Here is a 21,271-nt window from a genome sequence, read left to right as displayed (position 1 = left end):
TGCCAGTTGTTGAAGCCCTACAGCGTCCATTTTACTGACAGTGTTTTATGTGTTCTGAACCAAAACGCTCCATTAATTTGACCACAAGATATTTCTCGACGGAAGAGAATTTTGAGCTTCTCTGCCGGGGCCATGACAACTTTTGGCAAAGCCGACATTAGTTTGCTGGTGTAATTATGAAGCTGTCACAGCAGGGCAGTGCGACGATCTGACGTAGACTGCCTGTCAAAAGTTTGGGGACACCACATTTTTCTTTATTTTTACTATTTTCCACATTTTAGAATAATAGTAAAGACATCAAAACTATGACTTAACACAAATGGAATTATGCAGTGACCAAAAAAGTGTTCTTTAAAGGAGCCGCCCTTTGCCTTGATGGAAAGGCAAAGGCTTTGGAAAGAAATTCATACATAGGATCAACTTCACTATTTATATTTGTCTAAGAAACACATTTCAAGCATTTAAGCAGAAGCCTTTAGATCAAAATGGCTTTAAGAGAATGAAAAACAACTTGTTAACCAATTACTACCATCTCAGTTTAAATCACTTTAGGTTTAAATCAGTAATCTTAGATTTACTAAACTAGGGTTAGATTTAAATTGAGCAACACCAGCTCTGGTTATATTAATTCTAGGTTTGCTTATCACTAGACTTTGTCCCATGGTCCAGTCTAACATGGGGTCTGTGTCTCTCCCATGCGTGCAGAACGCCCTGCAGTTCATCAAGCAGTGCTGGAAGATGCAGGGACGTCCTCTCTTCCTGGTCCTCATCCGCGAGGATAACATCAAGTAATACACACACTCCGTAATATAGCTGCTCTATCTCTTTTCTGTCCTGCTGTCCTCCGATACCGTATCCTCCCTTGTCCTATCTCTCCCTACATCACCCTCTATCTTTCTTTTTCTGTCTCTCACTGACTTGCAAAAAAGAAAATGTGTTGACAGTCACCCCGAGCGCAATTAAGTCCTTTTCTTTCATCTAATATTTCTCTAGTCCTCTCTCTCTCTCTCTCTCTCTCTCTCTCTCTCTCTCTCACGCTCTCTCTTTCTTTCAATGCACTATTTATCTTTATAGCAGGCAGGTGCTACAGCATTTGCTCACTGATTGGGCGATAATGCCTCTCATCTGTATCACTATAGCATGGCTGTTGAGCTGATTGCAGCAGTATTGACCATTATACAGAGAGCCATATGTTAAATGTGCTACCAACGCTTAAACAGCCACAGCGCAGCATCTGGAATGAGTCAATAGGCTCTCATAGAAGCAGCTCAATAGTCATTAGTTCACTATTGATCGGGTTGATGACCTGTATGGAAAGCGACAGTAGAGAGGCAAAACGGAGCGAGGAGGGCTTGGGCTGATCTAGTTAAAAATTTGGAGATGTGATTTGATACTGATGTGGCGTTCAATACTGGTATCTTGTTCGGAACGCCGTAGCGAGCACGAACGATGTAAGTCTCAGTTCTGAATCCGCTTGACCTCTGTCTCACTAGGGGGAGCCGCTTCAACCCAGTCCTGGACATGCTGGCATCCTTCAAGAAGGGCAACATCGGAGGGGTCAAGGTTCACGTCGACAGACTTCAGGTCAGCTTCACTTCATTTAGTCATTCTCTCTTTCTTTCACCCTCTCCATATACATATTTTTTTTTTGGATTTTATATGTATTTGGCCAACAAAACTGCAGTCAAGCGATGGTTTCTGCCTGTTCAAAGTGGTATCACATGAAATAGAAAAGGTGGGAAACCGTATAATGCACAAAAAACAGATTTATTCGCTAGAAATAGTGCTAAAAATTACAAGCACTTCAAAGCAAAAAATGAACACAATTAGGCTTGGTGGGGCAGCTACTCATTTGCCACGCGTTTCAAGCTTGGCGCTCTTCCTCAGGCAGCATCAAGATGGTAATGCTGACGCGTCACTAGAAAGAGAGGAGAAAAGGGGAAATGACATAGCATGACTGGAAAACCCGTTAAAAAACATAGCAATAAGATCAAAATACACATAAATAGTGGGACACTAATAACACTAATAGTTTGTGTAGACAAAGAATATATTAATAATAATTATAGATCCAGATTATACCAAGCCAACTAAACTATATACAGTATGCATTCATATCAACATAAATGCAAAGGTCAAATAAAACAAGAGAGGTCCAGTTCTTCATTAAGTCCATCAGGGGAGGCAGTGCCCAGGTTAAAAATCCATCGAGCCTCTAACTGCAAGAGGTGATCCAAGTCACCACCTCTTCTAGCAGGTGTGATGGGCTCGATGGCCCAGAACCCAATGTCTGTGGTGGAGTGTCCGTGTTGTAAGAAGTGAGCAGCAAGGGGGTAATTTTGGTCCTGTCTTATTGATAGTGCTTTTGTGTTCTATGATGCGTTGCAAATGAGTAGCTGCCCCACTAAGCCTTTTTCAGCACTATTTGTAGCAAATAAATCTGTTTTTTGTGCATTATACGGTTTCCCACCTTTTCTATTTCATGTTTCTCTGACCCTTTGGGAACCGTTTTTTCCACTGCCTTTTTGTGTGAAAGTGGTATCACACTCATCTCCAAGTTATACCTCCTTACCAGTCCTAAGATGAACAAAATGGGGATCATGCCTGCATCTCATTGGGAGGGTCAGTGTGATGTTAGGCCCTGAGATGGTCACAGTTTCAATCCATAAAAGTGGAGTACTGGATCAGTTTTACCGTTAACCATTACCACCACATTTGATCTTTTGCAATTTGCAATGGTTTTTCATAAAAGCAGCCCTTGGTGGAAAGAAATACCACCTGCTCCTCATTGTTTCAGTCAGAAGGAATATTACCGCCACCTCTGAAACAAGCGTTAAGTGTGGAAAAATTGCTTAAACCTGCAATAAGCGATATCAGACCTTATAACCAATCCTGAAACTGATGTGTGCTATGTGGAGATTTCACTGAGACATAATGATATAAACCAATATCCACACAGCAGCAGCTGTGTTGCTGTTTTCTCCTCTTTTCTAAAGTCAAATTCCGCTCCTGAACGAAGCTCCTCCCGCTCCATTCAGTAGCTTTTCGTTTTTTTTAAAGTAGCTTGTCTCCTCCCTCGCTGTTTAAAAGCAGCGCTCTCCCCCTCCCATTCCTGAAAAAAATTCTGTAATGGCGGAATCGATGGAGCGAGCGAGTAAACTTGTTAAACTAGTAAACTTGTTAAACTAGTAAACTTGCTACCTGCCTCTTCACTTGTCATTGTGGGACATGTGACCTTCAGCGGGAGAAAGTTCTGTCAAAGTGAGACTGGTAACTGGTGACACTTCTCTGTAGGTACAGTTAGCTGTTAGCCTTTATGCATGATGCTTTGCAATGTTTGTCCTTGATAGGCCTCTGTAGTGCAGTGGCATTGCTGTGTTTTATTTACAAATGTGTTGCAGTTTTTGTCGCCCTAGCGGTCAGAAAATTGCTTATTGCAGCTTTAATATTACAGTCGTTTCAATAAGTTTTGTTACAAGGTGTCATATGTTTCTTGGGAACACATTCCCACCACCCCTTCTCTTAAACTGCAGATGATCCCCAAAAAAAGTTCCAAAAAGGGGGAAAAATGACCATAAAATTACTCCTAACAGCACAATCCATTTATTTTGAGGCCAAATGATTGCACTGTGGGTCCAAAAGTCCAATATTTACCTCAATGGCATTGACCCTAAATTTTACTGCAGCAGAGCTTGAGTGTGTGTCAGTTGTCAGCAATCCTAATGCTATACCCTGAGCTGAAGCCCAAGGGAGTAATGAAAGAATCAGAGCCCGAACCAGACCGAACCCTTGGCCTCGGGTCGGGTCCCATCGGGCTCGGGTATAGATTACAAAGTCTACTGAGAAGATTGTAGGCTAGATTCAAGTGAAGATCTTACATAGGTTGCCTTTAATTAGCAAACTACAGTATTTCAGTGGCTGATACCTGTGCCTCCACTCAGAGCAACAGAGCAATGGTAATCTGACAGCCAGTGGCGGTGAATTTACGAGTCGGTTTACATTACCGGGCAGCAGATCGTGCATGAGGGAATGCTGATACCGCTGTGATCAATGACAAAAAAAATGTCCTAAAAGTTAAGGCAGATAAGTAGTATTTTCACTTTAACTTTAGACTCTAACCAACTGCTTTGCAAACTCATGACAGGCTTCGACAGCAGTGGCTCCTCTCCTGCGCTCGTGGTGTTCAGCCCAGAGACTTCCTCAGATGTTTCCTTCTTTTTCCTTTGAGTTTTTCCCTTTCCTTTTCCTATTTTGCTATTCACTTCACAGCTAACTCCCAGCCGCTTTGAAAACACCTTGACTCTTTATCATCTCATTGTTATGGGTAGAGGGATTGCTCTTCCCCGGCGCCTCTATTTTTGTTTGGAGTTTACTTCAGTTGGAATGGCTAATATCACATTTAGACCACACTAGCTAGTCATATTGTACTGCTCTCTTTACTGCTACCCAGCTATGTTTTCAAAGCAGTTGAACTCATATCCTCATATTACTGACTTAGACACCCGCTTGTTCCTGCAGCCATCCACATTTGTATAATTTGAAATAGTGAACTGACTGCACAGCCTGCGACTGCATGTCTTATTTGTTATCGTCTCCATTTTTCAAACTATTGTTGTGTATGCTGTGTCACCTGACAAACTTCCCCTCTGGGATTTATGCAACGCTATTCTCTCATATCTTCTCCTGTATTATCTTTGTGCTCCCAAGTGTTTCCTCGGTATATTTCTTTACTCATTCGCACATGTATATTACTGTAGAATCCCCAGTTGATTGCAGCCCACAAGGTCAGAAGAACCATTTTGCAAATCATTTAATGTGTCTTTTATCACGTGAACCTTTCAGACCCTGATATCTGGAGCAGTCGTGGAGCAGTTGGACTTCCTGCGTGTCAATGAGGCAGAGTAAGAGCTTCCCCTCTTTCTGGCACATCATCAATCATATTTTACCTCTGCCAAGGAGACTCTGTTTTCGCCCCTGTTAGTTTGTCTGTCTGTCTGTCTGTCAGCAGGACATCCCAAAAACTCAAAAACAGATTTACATGAGATTTGGTGGACAGATGGACCTTAGGCCAAGGAACAACTGATTAGATTTTGGTGGTGATCCGGATCTTGGATTTCCACTATTAGATGATTATTGTTTTTTCAGTCATAACTATGAAACTAACGGAGATAGATATATTTGCAGGGTCAAGAAATCAATGTAACTTAAAATGTATGTGTATGTGTTCATGCTTATGTATGTGCAGTTTATGTGAGTGCCTGTGTACTTGGACCACCATGGAGCAAGTACAACACACTATGTAGTGCATACAAATGCACCCACACTCACACAAAGCTTTACTACCCTAAACGCAACGATTTTGCTACAGACAACCCTCTAATTGTACCTGGGTCCGATGTCCGCCATTTCTCCTGTGTGTGTGTGTGTGTGTGTGTGTGTGTGTGTGTGTGTGTGTGCAGGATCCCAGAGTTTAAGAGCTTCGAGGAGCTGGAGCTGCCCAAGCACTCCAAGGTGAAGAGACAGACCAGCACGCCGAACGCCTCCGACCTGGAGCAGCAGCCTGAGATCAACGTGGAGGAGTGGCGGCAAAGACCCACCTACGAGATCATACAGAAGTTCCACGTGAGTCTGAGTCTGGGACTGACACCAAAACCTGACGTTCACCGTTGATGTTTTAGATCGCTGAAACATTTTCTGATATCAAACTCCATTGTAGCTGCGCTGGAAATATCTCACATCATCTAGGTTTGGTCACTTGTCAACGGAAATAAGAAAAATACTCCACCAAAAAACAAATGGTAATTAAACCAGTAAAGAGATAAACTAGACATAAAACACTGAAATAACATTTATATCTGCTATAAAACTGTGCCCTCTATGCAGTAGAAATTTCCCTAATTGTGATTTGGCAACTCTATGGGAAACCTCAGGCTGGAAGCCAGACTGATTGTGAGTGATAAAAGCTCAGCTGTCCTTCAGTGACATCTGGTGGCCAGGATGGGCAGCTGAGATTTTTTGACAATTTTCTGCATTAATCTGTGAATTTATGCTGTGCAACCGACAGTCAAACAGTTACAAGTATCAAAATTCTGTGAAACAAAGATGATGTAGGCAGTTGAAATATGCTGTGTGTAAAATTTAGGTGAAATAAAAGAATAGGTGTTAATGCAAGGTTGGCCTGATGGTGGCACTATGGGGCATGACCAAATGTGGTCTGACACACTTCTGGCCCCATATATAGGATAACCAGGTATGAGAGAGAAATAACGAAAAAAGGTTTTGCATAAAATTCAAAATGCCGGAGAACTATGGGGGTATTATTGTTTCAAAATTAAATAAATAAATAAATAGTGTGAACATGTCACAAATAAAATGAATATGTTTTGTGTTTTACAAACAAAAGAATTGGTTCACAAATATGTTTTTTTGCATGTAAGCATCACCTGGCATTTGTGGAATCACTTGTGCTTTTGTGGAATCGCTTGCATTTATTTGTGTACAAATAAATGCAAGCGATTCCAGCGATTGTGTATCATTCATATTATTTATTTGTGGATTTGATTTTATTTGTGACATGTTCACACTATTTATTTATTTAATTTTGAAACAATAATACCCCCACAGAGAACTGTCAAAGCTGAAATGTGTAGTAACCAGTATGTGCAATGGATTCATCTTGAGCCGAGGAATCTGAAGAAAAAAATGTTTTATTCTAGGCCTTACCGGGCTTTCACAATCGCGGCATTGCGCAGAGCAAGCCATTGTTTTCAATGAAGGACGCGGCAGCACTCTCCTAAACAGCTGCGCAGCTGAAAGTGGCGCGCACCACCTTGATATTTCGCCAGGTTTTGCACCTTAAGTTCAACTATATTGAACTTTGACCTCCAAATACGCTGACCCCTACGAGGCGCGTCCAATGGCATTCCGACATTTACAGGAGGCGGAAGTTTTGTAGGCGCCGGAGCACCAAGGAGTTATATAACTCCACATTAAAAACATATCAGAACCTGGCCAAAAACTCACATTTCTGGAAAGATGAAAATATGTTTCTGTAGCCTACCGAGATTCCAGCTTGCGCTCTACCTCGTGCAAACTATGCACATTGTCGCTTCTGGTGTGAAAGCCCCGTTACGGTTTAGGAAAATTGGCCAAAACGTACAGTTGCTCGTTAACAGTGCCACCATCTGGCCGTTTTTTTTTGTTTTTGTTTTTACCTGAGTAGTAGGGGAGATTTCAAACGTATCCACCAAATCTCCAAATTTGGTGGATATCACCAAATTGCTTTTGGCATAAACACCAGAAGAAGAAGAAGAAGAATCCTAACAAAAACAACAGGGTTGGAGCACCCGCTGCTTGGACCCCTAATTACCTCCGCCAACGGAGTTCGGACCTGGATTCACGTAACACCATCAAACTTTGTGGCCTATCAGCAGACAGAAGAAGAGTCAAACCCTCCATTATTGGGCCAATCACACAACATGAAGGCACTGGAGAGCTCATTTCTGGTTTGGACATAACCGCCCTGCCAATTTTACCAAAATTTGGTCCAGTGGTAGAAGGGCAGCCCTAATGGAAACTGAACAAATAGTGCTGATTGGCCATGTGGGAATGTGAAACAAGTTGGTATTGGGGCAAGGAAGAAATTATTAACTTTTTTGTGAAAAGCCGACATGTGGAACTGGCATATCTTGACAGTTGCATGGTGGTGGCAGAGGTATGCGCTCTGCTGAGTGCCATCTGATTAAAAACATGAGACTACAATAATCGTGATGCGTAGTTGAGGAGTTTTTCTAAATTGAACAACTGTGACGGTGGGGAAATAAAGTAGTAGTAGTTTTCTCAGGGTTTCATATGTAGTTATATGTGAAGGTAATGCCTAGTATTGTTGTCTTCTATCTCACACAAGACCTAGATATCAGTTAACATCTCAAAAAGACATGTTTTAGTGTTTTGGACCTCTTTAAGTGTATAGGTTTTTATACACAAGCGTGTACGTATGTGTGCCTCTATGTATTTGTGCATTGCTCCACATCACCTGCATGATACTGCAGGGCAGCCTTGGTGCATTGTGTTTTGTCTTGCAGCATGTGTTTCTCTCTTGACCAGGCTGATCTTTCTGTCTGTCTGTATTTGTATCATTGCCCAGGACTCTGACTGCTTGGCCAGTCAGGCTCAGCTTGCTGTAATCCTCCTCAGGAGAGAAGGACCAGACTTCCTTGAAAAAGACGGTAAAGCGCACACATACAGTGCGATACATTACAATTTGCCAATGATTTCCACTGATCACTGTTGTTTCCTTTGGCAAAGGAAATGTTGGCCACAGCTGAACCTGTCAGCACTGTTGCCCATTAGCAGCTAACATTGCTCCCTATCCCCTCTATTCCTGCAAAGCCTTTCGTACTGCAGTTAGAAATCAGTCCACTATAGCCAATGGAAGGTTGGTAAGTTACCAACTGCTTAATTTGGCAATTCCAATTTATGGAGAAAGGAGGATAATATTGGACGTGTTAGAAAAATTCAAAAAGCCATTTCTATAAATTACCTGCTTATAATTTGATTTGGAAAAACACTTTGGTGCAAATCCAATAGTACTTAGTTTTTAAATACATTCAGTATGTTTTCTCATTTTTCACTTCAGTTTTCCTCACCATTTCTGTATCCTGCAATGTTTAACACACTGAACTATTGGTAACTAAGGCCCATTATATGTCTTTAGAATGTAAATCCATGAGCTTTGTAGGTATAAACATATTCGCCTTTGTGATTCCAGAGAACCTGATGGATGAGCTGGAGAGAATCTACAGAAGAGCTGGGAGCAGGAAGCTTTGGTCAGATACCTTCACACATATACACACACACATGCAGATGCACACACTTTTCACAGCTTTCCAGTCTGTTTTTCATAGCATGGGTGTCAATTGGGTATAGCAAGGTGTTGCGCTTGCCATATCTTAACCTAAGTCAGCCCAAATATATCTTATAGTTTTTATCAGTATAATGGAGAGCTACAAAAATCACTAGAAATGTATTTGGAAGCCATATCTAAAAACATTGACAGCTGCATTCAGGACCAATGTTCTATCTAAGCTGATATTTTGGTCACCTACGTACATCTAATAATTTATCACATAGCCCCAATAATATCTTGTTAGTCATCAGTTATTGCTCCACTTTGTCCCCAGAAATGTAGTCATTTTAAAACTCTTAATCTTCTGTCCTGGTGTTTTCCTCTTCTGTTCTGTTGTGTTTGTCTTTTTCACACTTTTAAACTCTTCTTGTTGACATTTTGACAGTAACATAACTACCATTTAATCTGGCCAAACTAGGCTGGCAGTGCGCCATGCTGCGGCCATTATCAAGAAGTTTGCCAGCTCTATAGCCCCTCACATCACCACAATTCTGGTGAATGGGAAACAGGTAATGATAAGGCAGAGATGGACTAGTGCCTCAGCATGTTTAGACCCAGTTAGCTGGCTAGCTAGCTGTCTTAGCTTAAAGCTGTGTGAACATTAGCCAATAACCCATCTATGGGATTCCTCTATAACCAGGGTGTCTGCAGGTCTTTAGAAAGTACTAAAATGTTTGAAGTTGAATTATCCAAAATCAAGGCATTAAAACATCTTAAATGCTTAAATGCTACTACTTAAATGCAGCTAAATGTTGGGTTTGAGTCTTAAATATGGTTTCAGTGGTCCTTTTCCTCGGCCAAGGCTGGACACACTCTGATGCATTTTCCATTTGTTTAGTGTACATTTTTCGAAGAGTGATATGAAAGCCAAGTGACATGAAATCATACATATTTGAAAAGGTATATCAATTTTTCAGGAGCCTAATATCAAATTTCATAAGTTAACATCTATAGCTAGTTTGGAACTGACATGAACAGGAAGCACAAACCCTTAGATTCCATTTTCTCACTGTCGGGGACTTTGGAGCACATTGGGAATTGGTAATGACAAAATTAGGAGAAAACAGGGAAGAAGGCTAAAAAAAAAAAAAATGCAATCTAAGAGGTCTTGCTAACCCATATCTGAGTAGAAAGATCCAGTATGTGGTCATGTTAGCTTATAAATTAAAACTTCTCAGAAGAGCGAGAAGTTCTACAAGTGACCATTTTTTTTTAACACAATCAATTGTCATGATGGCAAAAACTAGGAAAATAAGGCCCAGGTTGAAAATAACTGGACAGATTTGCATTACTGTATCATCCATTTGCAGTCACTGGAAAAAAAAAAATACGTTATGGTAAAAATGATATTCAGCTGAACAAAAGACAGATAAGCATGGTTAATGTACAAGAAACTTCACTCCAAACACTATACGTGGTAAAGAATATTCATTATTGATTGTGAATTTTAAGTAGTTTGAGCTTGGCCACTATTCACCATTCTTCAGGCTAATTTTTTCGGGTGAAACTCTTTTTAAATTTCATTTGAACTGGCATCAAAAATGCCTCATCTTTCTTAAGAAGTCTTAACTTTAACTGACCTGTAGTCACCCTGGTAACAAGTAGTGTATACCATTTTTGTAGCATGTCTAGCATCTTAGCATGTTGCTAAAATGTTGGCCAACTGGCAACAATGCTATTTCTGATTATACCATCAGGTTTAGTGTAGTAAGATGGCTAACACACACAGTCATGAGTTAGGTCAAGCTAGTTTGGCTAAGCTAGCGGGCACCTTGATTCAGATGTGTACAGTAGCTTGGTGTCAGTGTTTGCTTTCTCTCCATTAACCATCACAGAGCCTGGACCCTTATGCTCTTATCACCTTCTGCAACATTGCCCACTATGCTAACTCACTAAGGATGGACCAAATGGATGGTTTTAGCTTCTCATCCTAGCTTTTTTCCCTGTTCAGCGGTCATGCTAGGCTATCTGTGTCCATAGTTTGGTTTGGTTTGGATTTGTGTCAGGTGAAGTTGACTGACTTGACAGCTTAAATGTCAATGTTAAACAACTTATATTGTACACTGTTGCTGTTTGTTTTTGTAATTAATATGATTTTTTAACATAGAATAATTTGATTATGGCACAGAAAAAAAAGCCTGGAGGCTGGTCCCTAGCTTGCTGTGAAACAACGCCAATACTCAGTTCAATTCCCTTTCTCATTTACCTAACATGGACTAGGAAGTGGAGCTTGAAATAGGTTCCCCAACAAAGCATCAGTGGCTTGACACCATCATGCCTTATGAACATTAAGGCTTTGTTGCCTTTTTGTTCATCACACACAAGGTGTGCCATCATATTTCTGCAGGTTTAATCACAGAATTATTCCACACTCTCCAAGCAGGACATGTTCTCAACATATCATCAAGGGAGGATGTGTTTCAACCGATTATATTCATGACAACATTGATTAGATTATTTTATTTGTTCATTGCACTGCAAGGATGTCTTCAAGTCCGTGTGTGTGGCTATAGCAACCCCGGCTCTCATGTGATAATAACCACAGTTTATGTGTGTTGCTTTTTTCCCCTCATAGGATTCCTGCAGGCATGAGGAAGCAACTGGCAGGCTACAGTCACTCTTGTGAATAATGAATTCAGAAATTAGTGAACATTAAAATATTTTCTGGAAAGCCACCCCCATCCTCTGGCTTTGAATAAATAAGACAAATCTAATAGTCAGGACTGGAACTGCAACAGCTGTCTGTTTCTTTAAGGCTGGATAGATGGCTCAGTCAGGTTAAATTATAAAAAAAAATGTTGACACCTTGTCTTGACTGCAAAAGGAATTCATCTTGGGTTTTGATGGACAGTGTTTTAATATTAATTCTGAGTGCCTCAGCTCTCAACTTGAAAGGCTTGTAGGTTTAGGGGCACAGAATTTCTAAAAATGATTCACCTGTTTGTCTGTGTTTTTGAAATAAGATCAGGGAGGCAACTGGCAATGACTCCTGGGACAAATCAGTACCTTCCATCAAATTGTTAATGATTTTCACAGTGTTTTATGTATTTCTAGAAATATTGAATCAAACCTTTGAGGTATGGCATCCAAGGTGATATTCTGAGAAAAAAAAAAAATATATATATATTGTATATATTTAAAAGCCACATTATGCACACAGTGTGCACTTTTTTGGAGTCTGCAGTTACATTGAAGGATTGGATCCTCAGCTTGATACTTTGTAAAACCTGAACAAAAAAAATCAGTCGAGCATCTAGTCTATAAAGGTTCTAATTGTTAGTTGTTATCTGTAATGATTAAGAATGTTCTTGTGTTTTTGCCCACCAGGTCTGTTGTCCGTCTTGCCGCCAGTCTCTTAACTAAGCTAGTGGACAGCCTTGCACCCAGTATTACTAGTGTTTTAGTGCATGGCAAGCAGGTAAGTGGACACACAGACAGCAGGGGCCTAAGTAGTGCAACTGTCCCTTTTGTAGAATCATTGGAATATCAAATGGATATTTGGACGAATGGCATGTCGGGACATGATTTTAATGTTCACTGATTACATAAAAAGGAAATTGGACATAATGTTCGAACATGATTATAAGCTCCTCATGCTATCATCCTATGGGAATTGCTTAGAGTAGGATGGCAGCATGTGTCATACTCCTCATCACAGCTAACTTCTATTGTGTGTGTGTCTAAGCTCTAGTTGTAGCAAGGCTGTCAGTGTGACCCCCATGAAATCCCCCTGTGCACCATGTCCACGTGTTAGTCTGCGTCTAGACACACTCCATGTGCCAATTGATAGCTTGTGACCCAGGAATTTGTCTGATACCGGTTCCTCACGGTGTATGAATTTCAGTGCATCATTTCATTCCTGTCAAGTGCTATTCAGAGATTAGCCACCTCTCAAGAGTGTCAGTTATCTTGCCTCATTTTTACCCTCCTGAAGAGTTTTAGGCATTTCATTATGCTGAAGTAGCTCAAGGTGTGAATCTGCATATAGATTGCGTACCGGAGGGAATACTCTTCTCAACAAGATTGGAAAAGCTGATTTAGAATTCGAGACGGATGTCTCCTGCACACAATAGGAGCTCAGTTGGAAGATATAAGAGGCACCACCCCATTTATGTTAACTGGAAAAAGGCACGGTGACTAGCTTTGAGTATATTTCCTGTAGATATTAAAACTTAATAATATATTCCTTGTACGTATGCGGTAGGTCATTTCCACACCCTATTTTCCGCTCCAGCCTGCACTTTGCTCAGTTAGAAACAAAGTTCAGATGCAAAGATGAATCGCATAGCTAGGTCTTCAAAGTGCTGGATTTCAACATCAGACGGCCAGCTTTTCAGATAGATTAAAGGAGATAAAAGCGTGTCCTCCTCTCAGGAAGACGGATGAGGAGTAATTTTCATAAGATAGCTTTGAGTAGAAACAAAGTACAAAAGGGTAATCTTGGGATCTGTAATTTTTCCCCCCTCACTTTTATGTGACTCGGTGAGAGCAGGCCAATTTTAGACTGATGGAACAAAGATATGTCTAGGAATTGGGCCATGGAGGAAGTACATCACACTGCGTGGCACATGCGAGTGCATGCATGCACACACATGTATCCGTGCACCTGTGCAGGCCCTCACACTCACACACAGCTTTTGTATATTGAACACAACAATTCTGCTACACCACAGACAACCCTCTAATTGTATCTGGGTCCGATGTATGCCTTCCTCCTGTGTGTGTGTGTGTGTGTGTATGCATGCATCCACATGTGCGCTTGTGTGTGTGTATGTATGTACATGTGTGTGCGTTTGTGTGCATGGCTGCGTGTCTCTATGTGCCAGGTGACCCTGGGTCTGTTCGGGCATGAGGAGGAGGTGATCTCCAACCCCCTGTCGCCGGGGGTGATTAAGGGCATCATCTACACCAAGTGCGCCCCTCACGGTGGGGAGCGGGAGGCCGTGCTCCAGCAGGAGCTGGTCATCCACATCGGATGGATCATCTCCAACAACCCCGAGCTGTTCAGCGGCATGCTCAAGATCCGAGTCGGGTAGGAGGGAGTGGATGGGTTTGGAGGGTTATGCTGGCTATCAGATATCTGAACTGCTGGCTATCAGATGATGTCAGAGTCACATGACTTAGACTCGAGTCAGACTCGAGTCCCAGTTTTAATTGCTTGAGACTTGATGCATGAAGAGAAGACTTAAGACTTGACTTGCACTTTGATGACTTGAAAAGGTTTCTAAAGTCTTGACTTGAGATCTTGTGTTTGTGTAAATGACTTAGATTGAAAGTGATGAGATTTGTTCCAGCAGACGACTGAATTTAAATTCTGTCTTCTGAATTTGTATGGAATGATTGAATTTATTGAAGTTGAAACTGATTCTAGAAATCAAACTCATGATGCTCTTACCAAGTTTTTATCCTATTAAAACCATATTGCATTGAAAAGTCCTAGATATTTAGTTTTCTTTAAGATATTAAATTGATACTGGACTCTTGATTTGTTCTGACTTGACTTGCTGTTCTACATTTAGACTTGAGACTTGACATTAATGACATGGACTTGACTTGGACTTGACTTGGTAATCTACATTTAGACTTGAGACTTGACATTAATGACATGGACTTGACTTGGAAATGACTTGGTCTTCTACATTTAGACTTGAGACTTGACTTGAGATTTGTGCTTCAAGACTTGACACTGACTTGGGACTCGAGTCAGTTGACTTGGCCACAACTCTGGATGATGTGATTTGTCTTGTGCGTCTTGGTGACTAGCTTCGTATCGACTCTAGATAGTGTAGACTCATGGTTGTTGATAATCTAAAATATTATAAAATGTGGAAAATAGTAAAAAAAATAAAGAAAAATGTGGTGTGTCCAAACTTCTGACGGGCAGTGTGTGTACTTTGGATTTCCAGGTGGATCGTCCAGGCCATGAAACATGAGTTGAAGATCCGGGCAGGAGACATGCCACCCCAGGACATCTACCAGCTCTCCCCCGGCGACGTCAAACAGCTGCTGCTGGACGTCCTGCAGCCACAGCACACCGGCAGGTACTCTAGCAACACACACACACACACACACACACACACATACACACACACACACACAAAAATCACATACATATACATACTCTTAATTACACAAATAGCATGGAAGTTATCTCCTGTGCTCTTTTTCTTTCATAAGCACACTCTCTCTCACACACACACACACACACACACACACACTATCAGTATCAGTATTAAGTATGATAGAGAGAAAAAAAAACGTGTTAAACAAATTTGTTGGATTTATTATTAGTGATTTATTTGTTTTCAATGCTTTTGGTTGCTCTAATCTTTTTTGCTGTAATTATTTGTTTTATTATCTTCATTGCTAACCGTCTTTTTATTGTCTGTATCTTATTTCCTGCTGCTGATATGACCTAATTTCCCCACAAAAATTATAAAAATTTCATGTAATCTAATCTATTACACATTGACACATTCAAGTAATAATCTGTGACTTTTTCATATAAATAAACGTCCATTTGGCTACTCTCTATCACTGATTGACACTATACAATAGTAATTCAACCTATAGCCAGTTCATGAAAGCTTTTACATTTGCTGTTCTAATCACCTATGAGGGGGTTCTTCTTTCCCAGGAAAAATCTAGGACACACTCAACGGCTATCTAAGCTATATTTCCCCTGTCTAAGACCTGATTCAACGGTATTGCCCTCGTCTCTCCCCAGGTCTTGGTTGAACAGGCGTCAGATCGACGGCTCACTGAACCGGACCCCTCTGGGTTTCTACGATCGCGTCTGGCAGATCCTGGAGAGAACCCCCAATGGTATTATGGTGGCTGGGGCTCACCTCCCACAGGTACCTGCCTCCACTGACACTACTGCTGTATGTCTAGGCTACCCAACGCCCCTGTTAAAGACGGCACTGTGTATGTTCTGCGGCTGTATTGGCAGCTAGGGTTTATAGCGACCAGTGTAACAGTATTTATTTAAAAGCAGTCATATATGTGAGCTTTATAGTCACAGAGCTATGGGGCGCCAACTGTTACCTTAGGGCTTTTCACATTAAGCTCAGCCCAGGGCTAAGAGCAGCTTTAGAGTCAAGCTAAGATGGAAGAAGAAGGCTTTCACACTAGCAAACTTTTCAAACATTCCAAAGTGGGTTAACCCCAACTTTAGCCTGGAGCTAGCTAACCCTGGTCAAGAGCAGGGTTAGCACAGTGTGCTCCTGTTTACATTCTATACAGAATCAAAATAACGGTAAAATATCGTCAAACTTTTGATAACGAAGAGGTAAACCAACATTTTTTCGTTGGGAGGCTCTCGTTAGGCTCTTGCTTCATCATAGTTTGTCTTGCAAAAAGCCAGAGAGGTGACACTGTGGCGTTGTTTGCTACTAACTTGGTAACATGCTTGAATAGGCTACGTAGACAGTAGACCTGGGGCTAACAATAATCAAGTGCGAATCACTTAGCCCATGGCTAAAGTTAGCCCAATGTGTAATGTGAAATTATGAATTATGAATTTTGTGGACAAGTGAATTTTGTGGCATGAATTTCATCACCATTAAAACTTAAATTCAGTCAGTCATTGATGAGAGACATCACTCCATCTGCGCCATCAAACTTCATCACAATTTACCACACTTGATTTTCTTTACTGACTAATGAATAGGCAGCCATTCAGCTCCATTCATTTCAGTACAGTATGAAAATCAACTTGCAGAGACTTAAAACTTGGAAAGATAGGTAATCCTTCACAGTGAACATCCCGCCAGGGTTTATTTTTGTCAAAGTTACTTTATCGTTGCGTGGTAATTTAGTTTAATGCCCGCATTGATTTGAAAGGACTACACATCTTCTGGTGCGTTCACATGCTGGTGGGAAGCTCTGACATCCGGGACTTCAAAGTCGGCTGCCAAACAGCATTGCATTCACATGCTATTTGGTTGGAAAATCAAACCCAGAAGATAAATGCTAATCGGTGAAGTGGTAGTGGGTAGGGAGCCATTTGGAAAAGTGCCTCTGCCTCTCCCTCACACTCTTGGCCCACCCTGGCACTCACTTTGCTTGTTTAGGGTCCGTACTCAGCTCAAGGCTTAAAATCTCCGAACTGTATCAATTCAATTCTGCCACCACAGACCAGAAAGTGATTACTTGAGGTCACGTATTGAAGAGCTCGCCATTTGTCAAAATAAAAGTTCTATGCTGTCGCCCTTGAAAAACACACATAATTGACTGTCAAATATGAAACAGGTGCCTTTCTGTAAGAGAATGTGTTAACAGTGAGGGGGTTGGAAAGGGATCAATGTTTTTTCCTCTCTTGCTTTGGTAGCAACCTTCCCTGTCTGACATGACCATGTATGAGATGAACTTCTCCCTGCTGGTGGAGGACACCCTGAAGAACATCGTCCTGCCCGAGTACAGACAGATCATTGTGGAGGTAATACATCTCTTCACCAACACCGCCATAGAGTACAGAGAGAAAAGAAATTGAATCAAAGTAAAAAAAACAAAAAACTTTCAAATCAAAGTGAGTGGGTCTGGATTTGTACTTGACATAACATTGGCATTATTCTCTTTATTCTGTCACCAGTCAAAAGTTCTTCTTTTCACTGGTTGCCTATTAAGTTTGTAATTGATTTGAAGAATTTACTGGTCACTTTTAAAGCATGGTTTAGTCTGAACCCAAGCTATATCACAGACCTTTTAACCTCCTATGATCCCGTTTGCAGTTAGTTTTAAGACTTAAGGTGACCAGGCTAAGAGCTTAGGCTAGCAGAATCATCTATCAGTTTCTTTCTATCTAGCAGTTTCATCTATTCATTCACTTTTTGTAGACTTAATTTTATGTTTTGTCTTTTATCCTATTACTTTTTACTAGTATTTTACCCTTGATTCTTATCTCGTGGTGCCTTCTTGTAATAATGTGTAATAAAGTGATGTTATTATTTTATGATCTGCACCTCACATTTTGGCCAATAACTCCGTAAGGCCTGGAATCATTTTTTCCCCTCAGATTCCTTGGCTCATATTGGTTTTTATTTCTGCCATAATAGTTTTTACGCCATTTTGAATTTTATGCAAAACCTGTTTTTTTACTGTTTCTCCCGCAAAGTTGATCAGATCTCAAAATTTCGAAATCCTTAATGGTAGAGCAACCAAACTTCAGGCACATATTTGGGATGGACCCCAGTGTGACAGGCCATACTTGGACACACTCTATAGCACCACTATCAACCATTTGGCTGTGACACACAACAGAATTTGTTGCCAAAGACACACTAACAGGAGGGGAGGCATATTTTCTAAATGCTTAATACTAGACCATTCTTGCAAGGGCCCCAAAGTGCATCAGACCACATTTGGTCATGCTGAATAGCACCACCATCAGGACAAATTGGCAATTTTTTCAAATGGCAATACGTCAGGCAGTTGCAGGACTGCCCCTGAAATGTGTCACCGACAGCCTTGTCCCCTCTTCCCTGTGTGAGTAGCTGCTGATGGTGGTGTCCATAGTGCTGGAGAGAAATCCTGAGCTGGAGTTCGGCGAGAAGGTGGATCTGGATGGTCTGGTGAAGGAAGCTTTCAACGACTTCCAGAGGGACCGCAGTCACTTGGAAGGCATAGAGAAACAGGTATGGAGGTGTCACCTAGACCCGAATGTTAACTGGCATTTTAACATGGCCTGAATGCTGACTTGATTCCGATTGGCTGGAGAGTGTATGTTATTTTTCTATAATGAAAACCTGCGGCAAAACCATCTCATCTCCTTTCTCAATTAATGTGCTACCAAGCTTTGAGATTCCATTTCCATTTTCAAATTTAATAGATCTTTGTGAGATTTCATCTGTGCTATTGCATTGCGAAAGTCATATAACTACGATAGGATATTTTTTTGTTACAGTATCCAATTCTCAAAAAACTGATCTCATAGCAGCAGAATTCTGTTAATACTGTTATATGATAATAGCGTTATTAATGACTTATTAACACTTTTCACATCCTTGAGGACACTTCACATACACTCTCTCTCTCTCTCCATCTGTCCATCCTCTATTTTTTGACCCAGGATAACATGGAGGCGTTCTACAACACCCCGCCAGTGGGGCAGAGAGGCACCTCCAGCTACCTGACCAAGGCCGTCATGATCCAGTTACTGCAAGGGGATGTGAAGCCCTGCAAGGACGACCCATGCTCCGTTAGCTAGATTTAAACCGCTTTGACCCGCTAACTCCAGTCACCTTCAACCCCCGACCCTAACCTGTCATAAAAATGTAATCGTGAAGTCGCCCCGGCAAGGACGATCATTTTTCCATTAGATGTACTCACAAAATAACCTTGAACCTCTCCAGTCCCCTCCCTGTAGGACAATCCTCACTGTATTTCCCCTGCGACTTTCGCATTAGCACCAATACCTGATTACAGAGCGAGGTTTCGGACGAGAGAGTTGAACCCGTCTTGACCTCCTAGACCTAGATCTCGCTCCCACCTTGACCCCAACCCTGATAACCTGGCTCATTTGTAACCTTATAAGCTGTACTGTATATCTCCAATCACCAGCAATAACCTACCTGTTACATAGCAGATACAGATATAAGGCCATATCACGAGAGCAGTGGTTCTCAAACTGGTGCGTTCGGACCCCCAAGGGACCTTTAACATTTGTAACGTATCTCCAGAAACCAACCGAGTCCATCTGTCCGGATCTTCAGCAAAATGCATCCCAGTTCTGGGATCCTCAGCCAAACTATCTGTGAGTCTTTAGCAGTAAAAAGTTTGAGAACCACTGCACAACATTAATATTACATTTGGATTTTGTACTGAATTATATAGTACCATCCCCATCAAAATACATGCGGGGGCTGTGTGTTTGTTGCACTGTGTTGAGGAACTCTGTGTCCTCTTGCCTCTTTTGCATGGAGAGTCTACAGCATGACAATAGGTACTGTTTGCCGTAACCATTGTGTCGGTTTCTCTGAATGTTATGAGTTACGCAGTAGAGTTTGGGTTTGAATAATAGGGGCTCTGCATGACAATGACTACTGCTCATTTGAAGTCTTGGGACATAGGACCTTTCAAAACGAAACACTGTGTTTTGGTGAATGTGGGCAACGGAATACTCCGCTGTCATCCCGAGGTAGAAATGATGAAAGACTTACTCTGACTTATTTTAAAGTGTTTATCTCGGAGTGTGCCTACCTGAATATCATCACTGTGATGAATCCGCCCAACCTTGTCACTGTGCGCGTGTGTTGTTTACCCTCGTCATCCGCAAGAAGTATTTTTAACTCCAACACTGTAGCTTCAAAGAATAAAGTTATCACGGAAACTCGAAACATTTTCCTCTTTGTCACTTCTACTATCAGCATTGTAATTTGCATGTATGCGTGAACCTGCAAGTAAATGTGGTGTGCAATATGTGCTTCAGGGAACATTCCCCCCTTCTTATGCTACAGTCATGGGGTAGATGTGGCACACAGAGTTATATAATTACAGCACATAAAGTGAGTAGCTCTCGTTCCTTGGCTGGAACCGCCGCCGAAATGCCGTGTTTGTTTTCTCGAGCGTGTCCGCCACAGCCCCGAGGGGTGCGCTTGGCGTTGTATCGGATCCTACCAGTTACACCCACTTAACGTCGCCCGAACCCCCTTATCAATCTGCATCTCGCCGGCGGAGGCTTGGGCGCCGTCTGCAACGCTGACTAACTGACTGGCAGAGAGAGAGGTGGAGAGGTGGGCGAGAGCCAGAGGAGAAGATAAATGAGCTCTGCCTCGCACTCGATATTATTCAAATCAAATCGCAGTGTACTTCAAAGCTGGTGAAGAGGGGATCGGGCCTGTCTTGTTGAATAAATCTCGCCTTCAACGAGATGAGTTCTCGGAGAAAAGAAATTAATGGCTCCGCTCGGCTCTGCTCTGATTAGGAGATCCCCAAAGTTTTTCTTTTTTTGTATTTCTTTTTGTCAATTTGCTATCCTAATACAAGGTTCAGTTGTAGAGTTGTACACCTTGAATTTTAGAAGTAGAGTACCATGTTTTATATCATTCCATGTGTTCATAGGAAAGAATGAGGAATAGTTTAATTTCTATCTATAATAGAAGTAAGTACAATGAGAGAATGTGTAAGAATGACACTCAGATGTCATTTTTTTTAACAAAAGTGGGTCCTTGGTGGGTACTGCTGGCATTCCCATACTGCACTCTGGGTTTTGCCTTAGAAGAAGTTCACAAACCATCCACTAGGAGGCAGCAGAGTTCAAGAAATGGGATCAGCCTAGTCTGGGTTTTTATTAAAGATCTTATTATGGCATTTCCGCTTCATTAGCTCAATTACGGTGAAGAGTGACAGGGAAGATGAAACATG

The 21,271-nt window shown here is 41.5% G+C and overlaps 1 protein-coding gene across 2 annotated transcripts in view; it reads left to right on the top strand.

Moving 5' to 3' along the window:
* The window catches only part of phkb (phosphorylase kinase, beta), a 106,693-nt gene extending 86,449 nt beyond the window's left edge, over window positions 1–20,244 (top strand). For both annotated transcript variants that reach the window (XM_071896212.2, XM_078288794.1), the window contains 13 exons: window positions 706–788; window positions 1,494–1,584; window positions 4,843–4,901; window positions 5,460–5,622; window positions 8,147–8,228; window positions 8,771–8,828; window positions 12,236–12,326; window positions 13,735–13,940; window positions 14,815–14,949; window positions 15,636–15,765; window positions 17,241–17,348; window positions 18,403–18,543; window positions 18,978–20,244. In XM_071896212.2, the coding sequence (XP_071752313.1) occupies window positions 706–788; window positions 1,494–1,584; window positions 4,843–4,901; window positions 5,460–5,622; window positions 8,147–8,228; window positions 8,771–8,828; window positions 12,236–12,326; window positions 13,735–13,940; window positions 14,815–14,949; window positions 15,636–15,765; window positions 17,241–17,348; window positions 18,403–18,543; window positions 18,978–19,115 (1,485 nt within the window). In that variant the 3' untranslated portion in view covers window positions 19,116–20,244. The remainder of the gene's footprint in view (window positions 1–705; window positions 789–1,493; window positions 1,585–4,842; window positions 4,902–5,459; window positions 5,623–8,146; window positions 8,229–8,770; window positions 8,829–12,235; window positions 12,327–13,734; window positions 13,941–14,814; window positions 14,950–15,635; window positions 15,766–17,240; window positions 17,349–18,402; window positions 18,544–18,977) is intronic.
* The last annotated feature ends 1,027 nt before the right edge of the window (window positions 20,245–21,271 follow it).

Source organism: Centroberyx gerrardi, chromosome 1, assembly GCF_048128805.1.
Source record: "Centroberyx gerrardi isolate f3 chromosome 1, fCenGer3.hap1.cur.20231027, whole genome shotgun sequence".
Taxonomy (NCBI): Eukaryota; Metazoa; Chordata; class Actinopteri; order Beryciformes; family Berycidae; genus Centroberyx; species Centroberyx gerrardi.
This window is presented reverse-complemented; position numbering and strand designations above follow the sequence as displayed.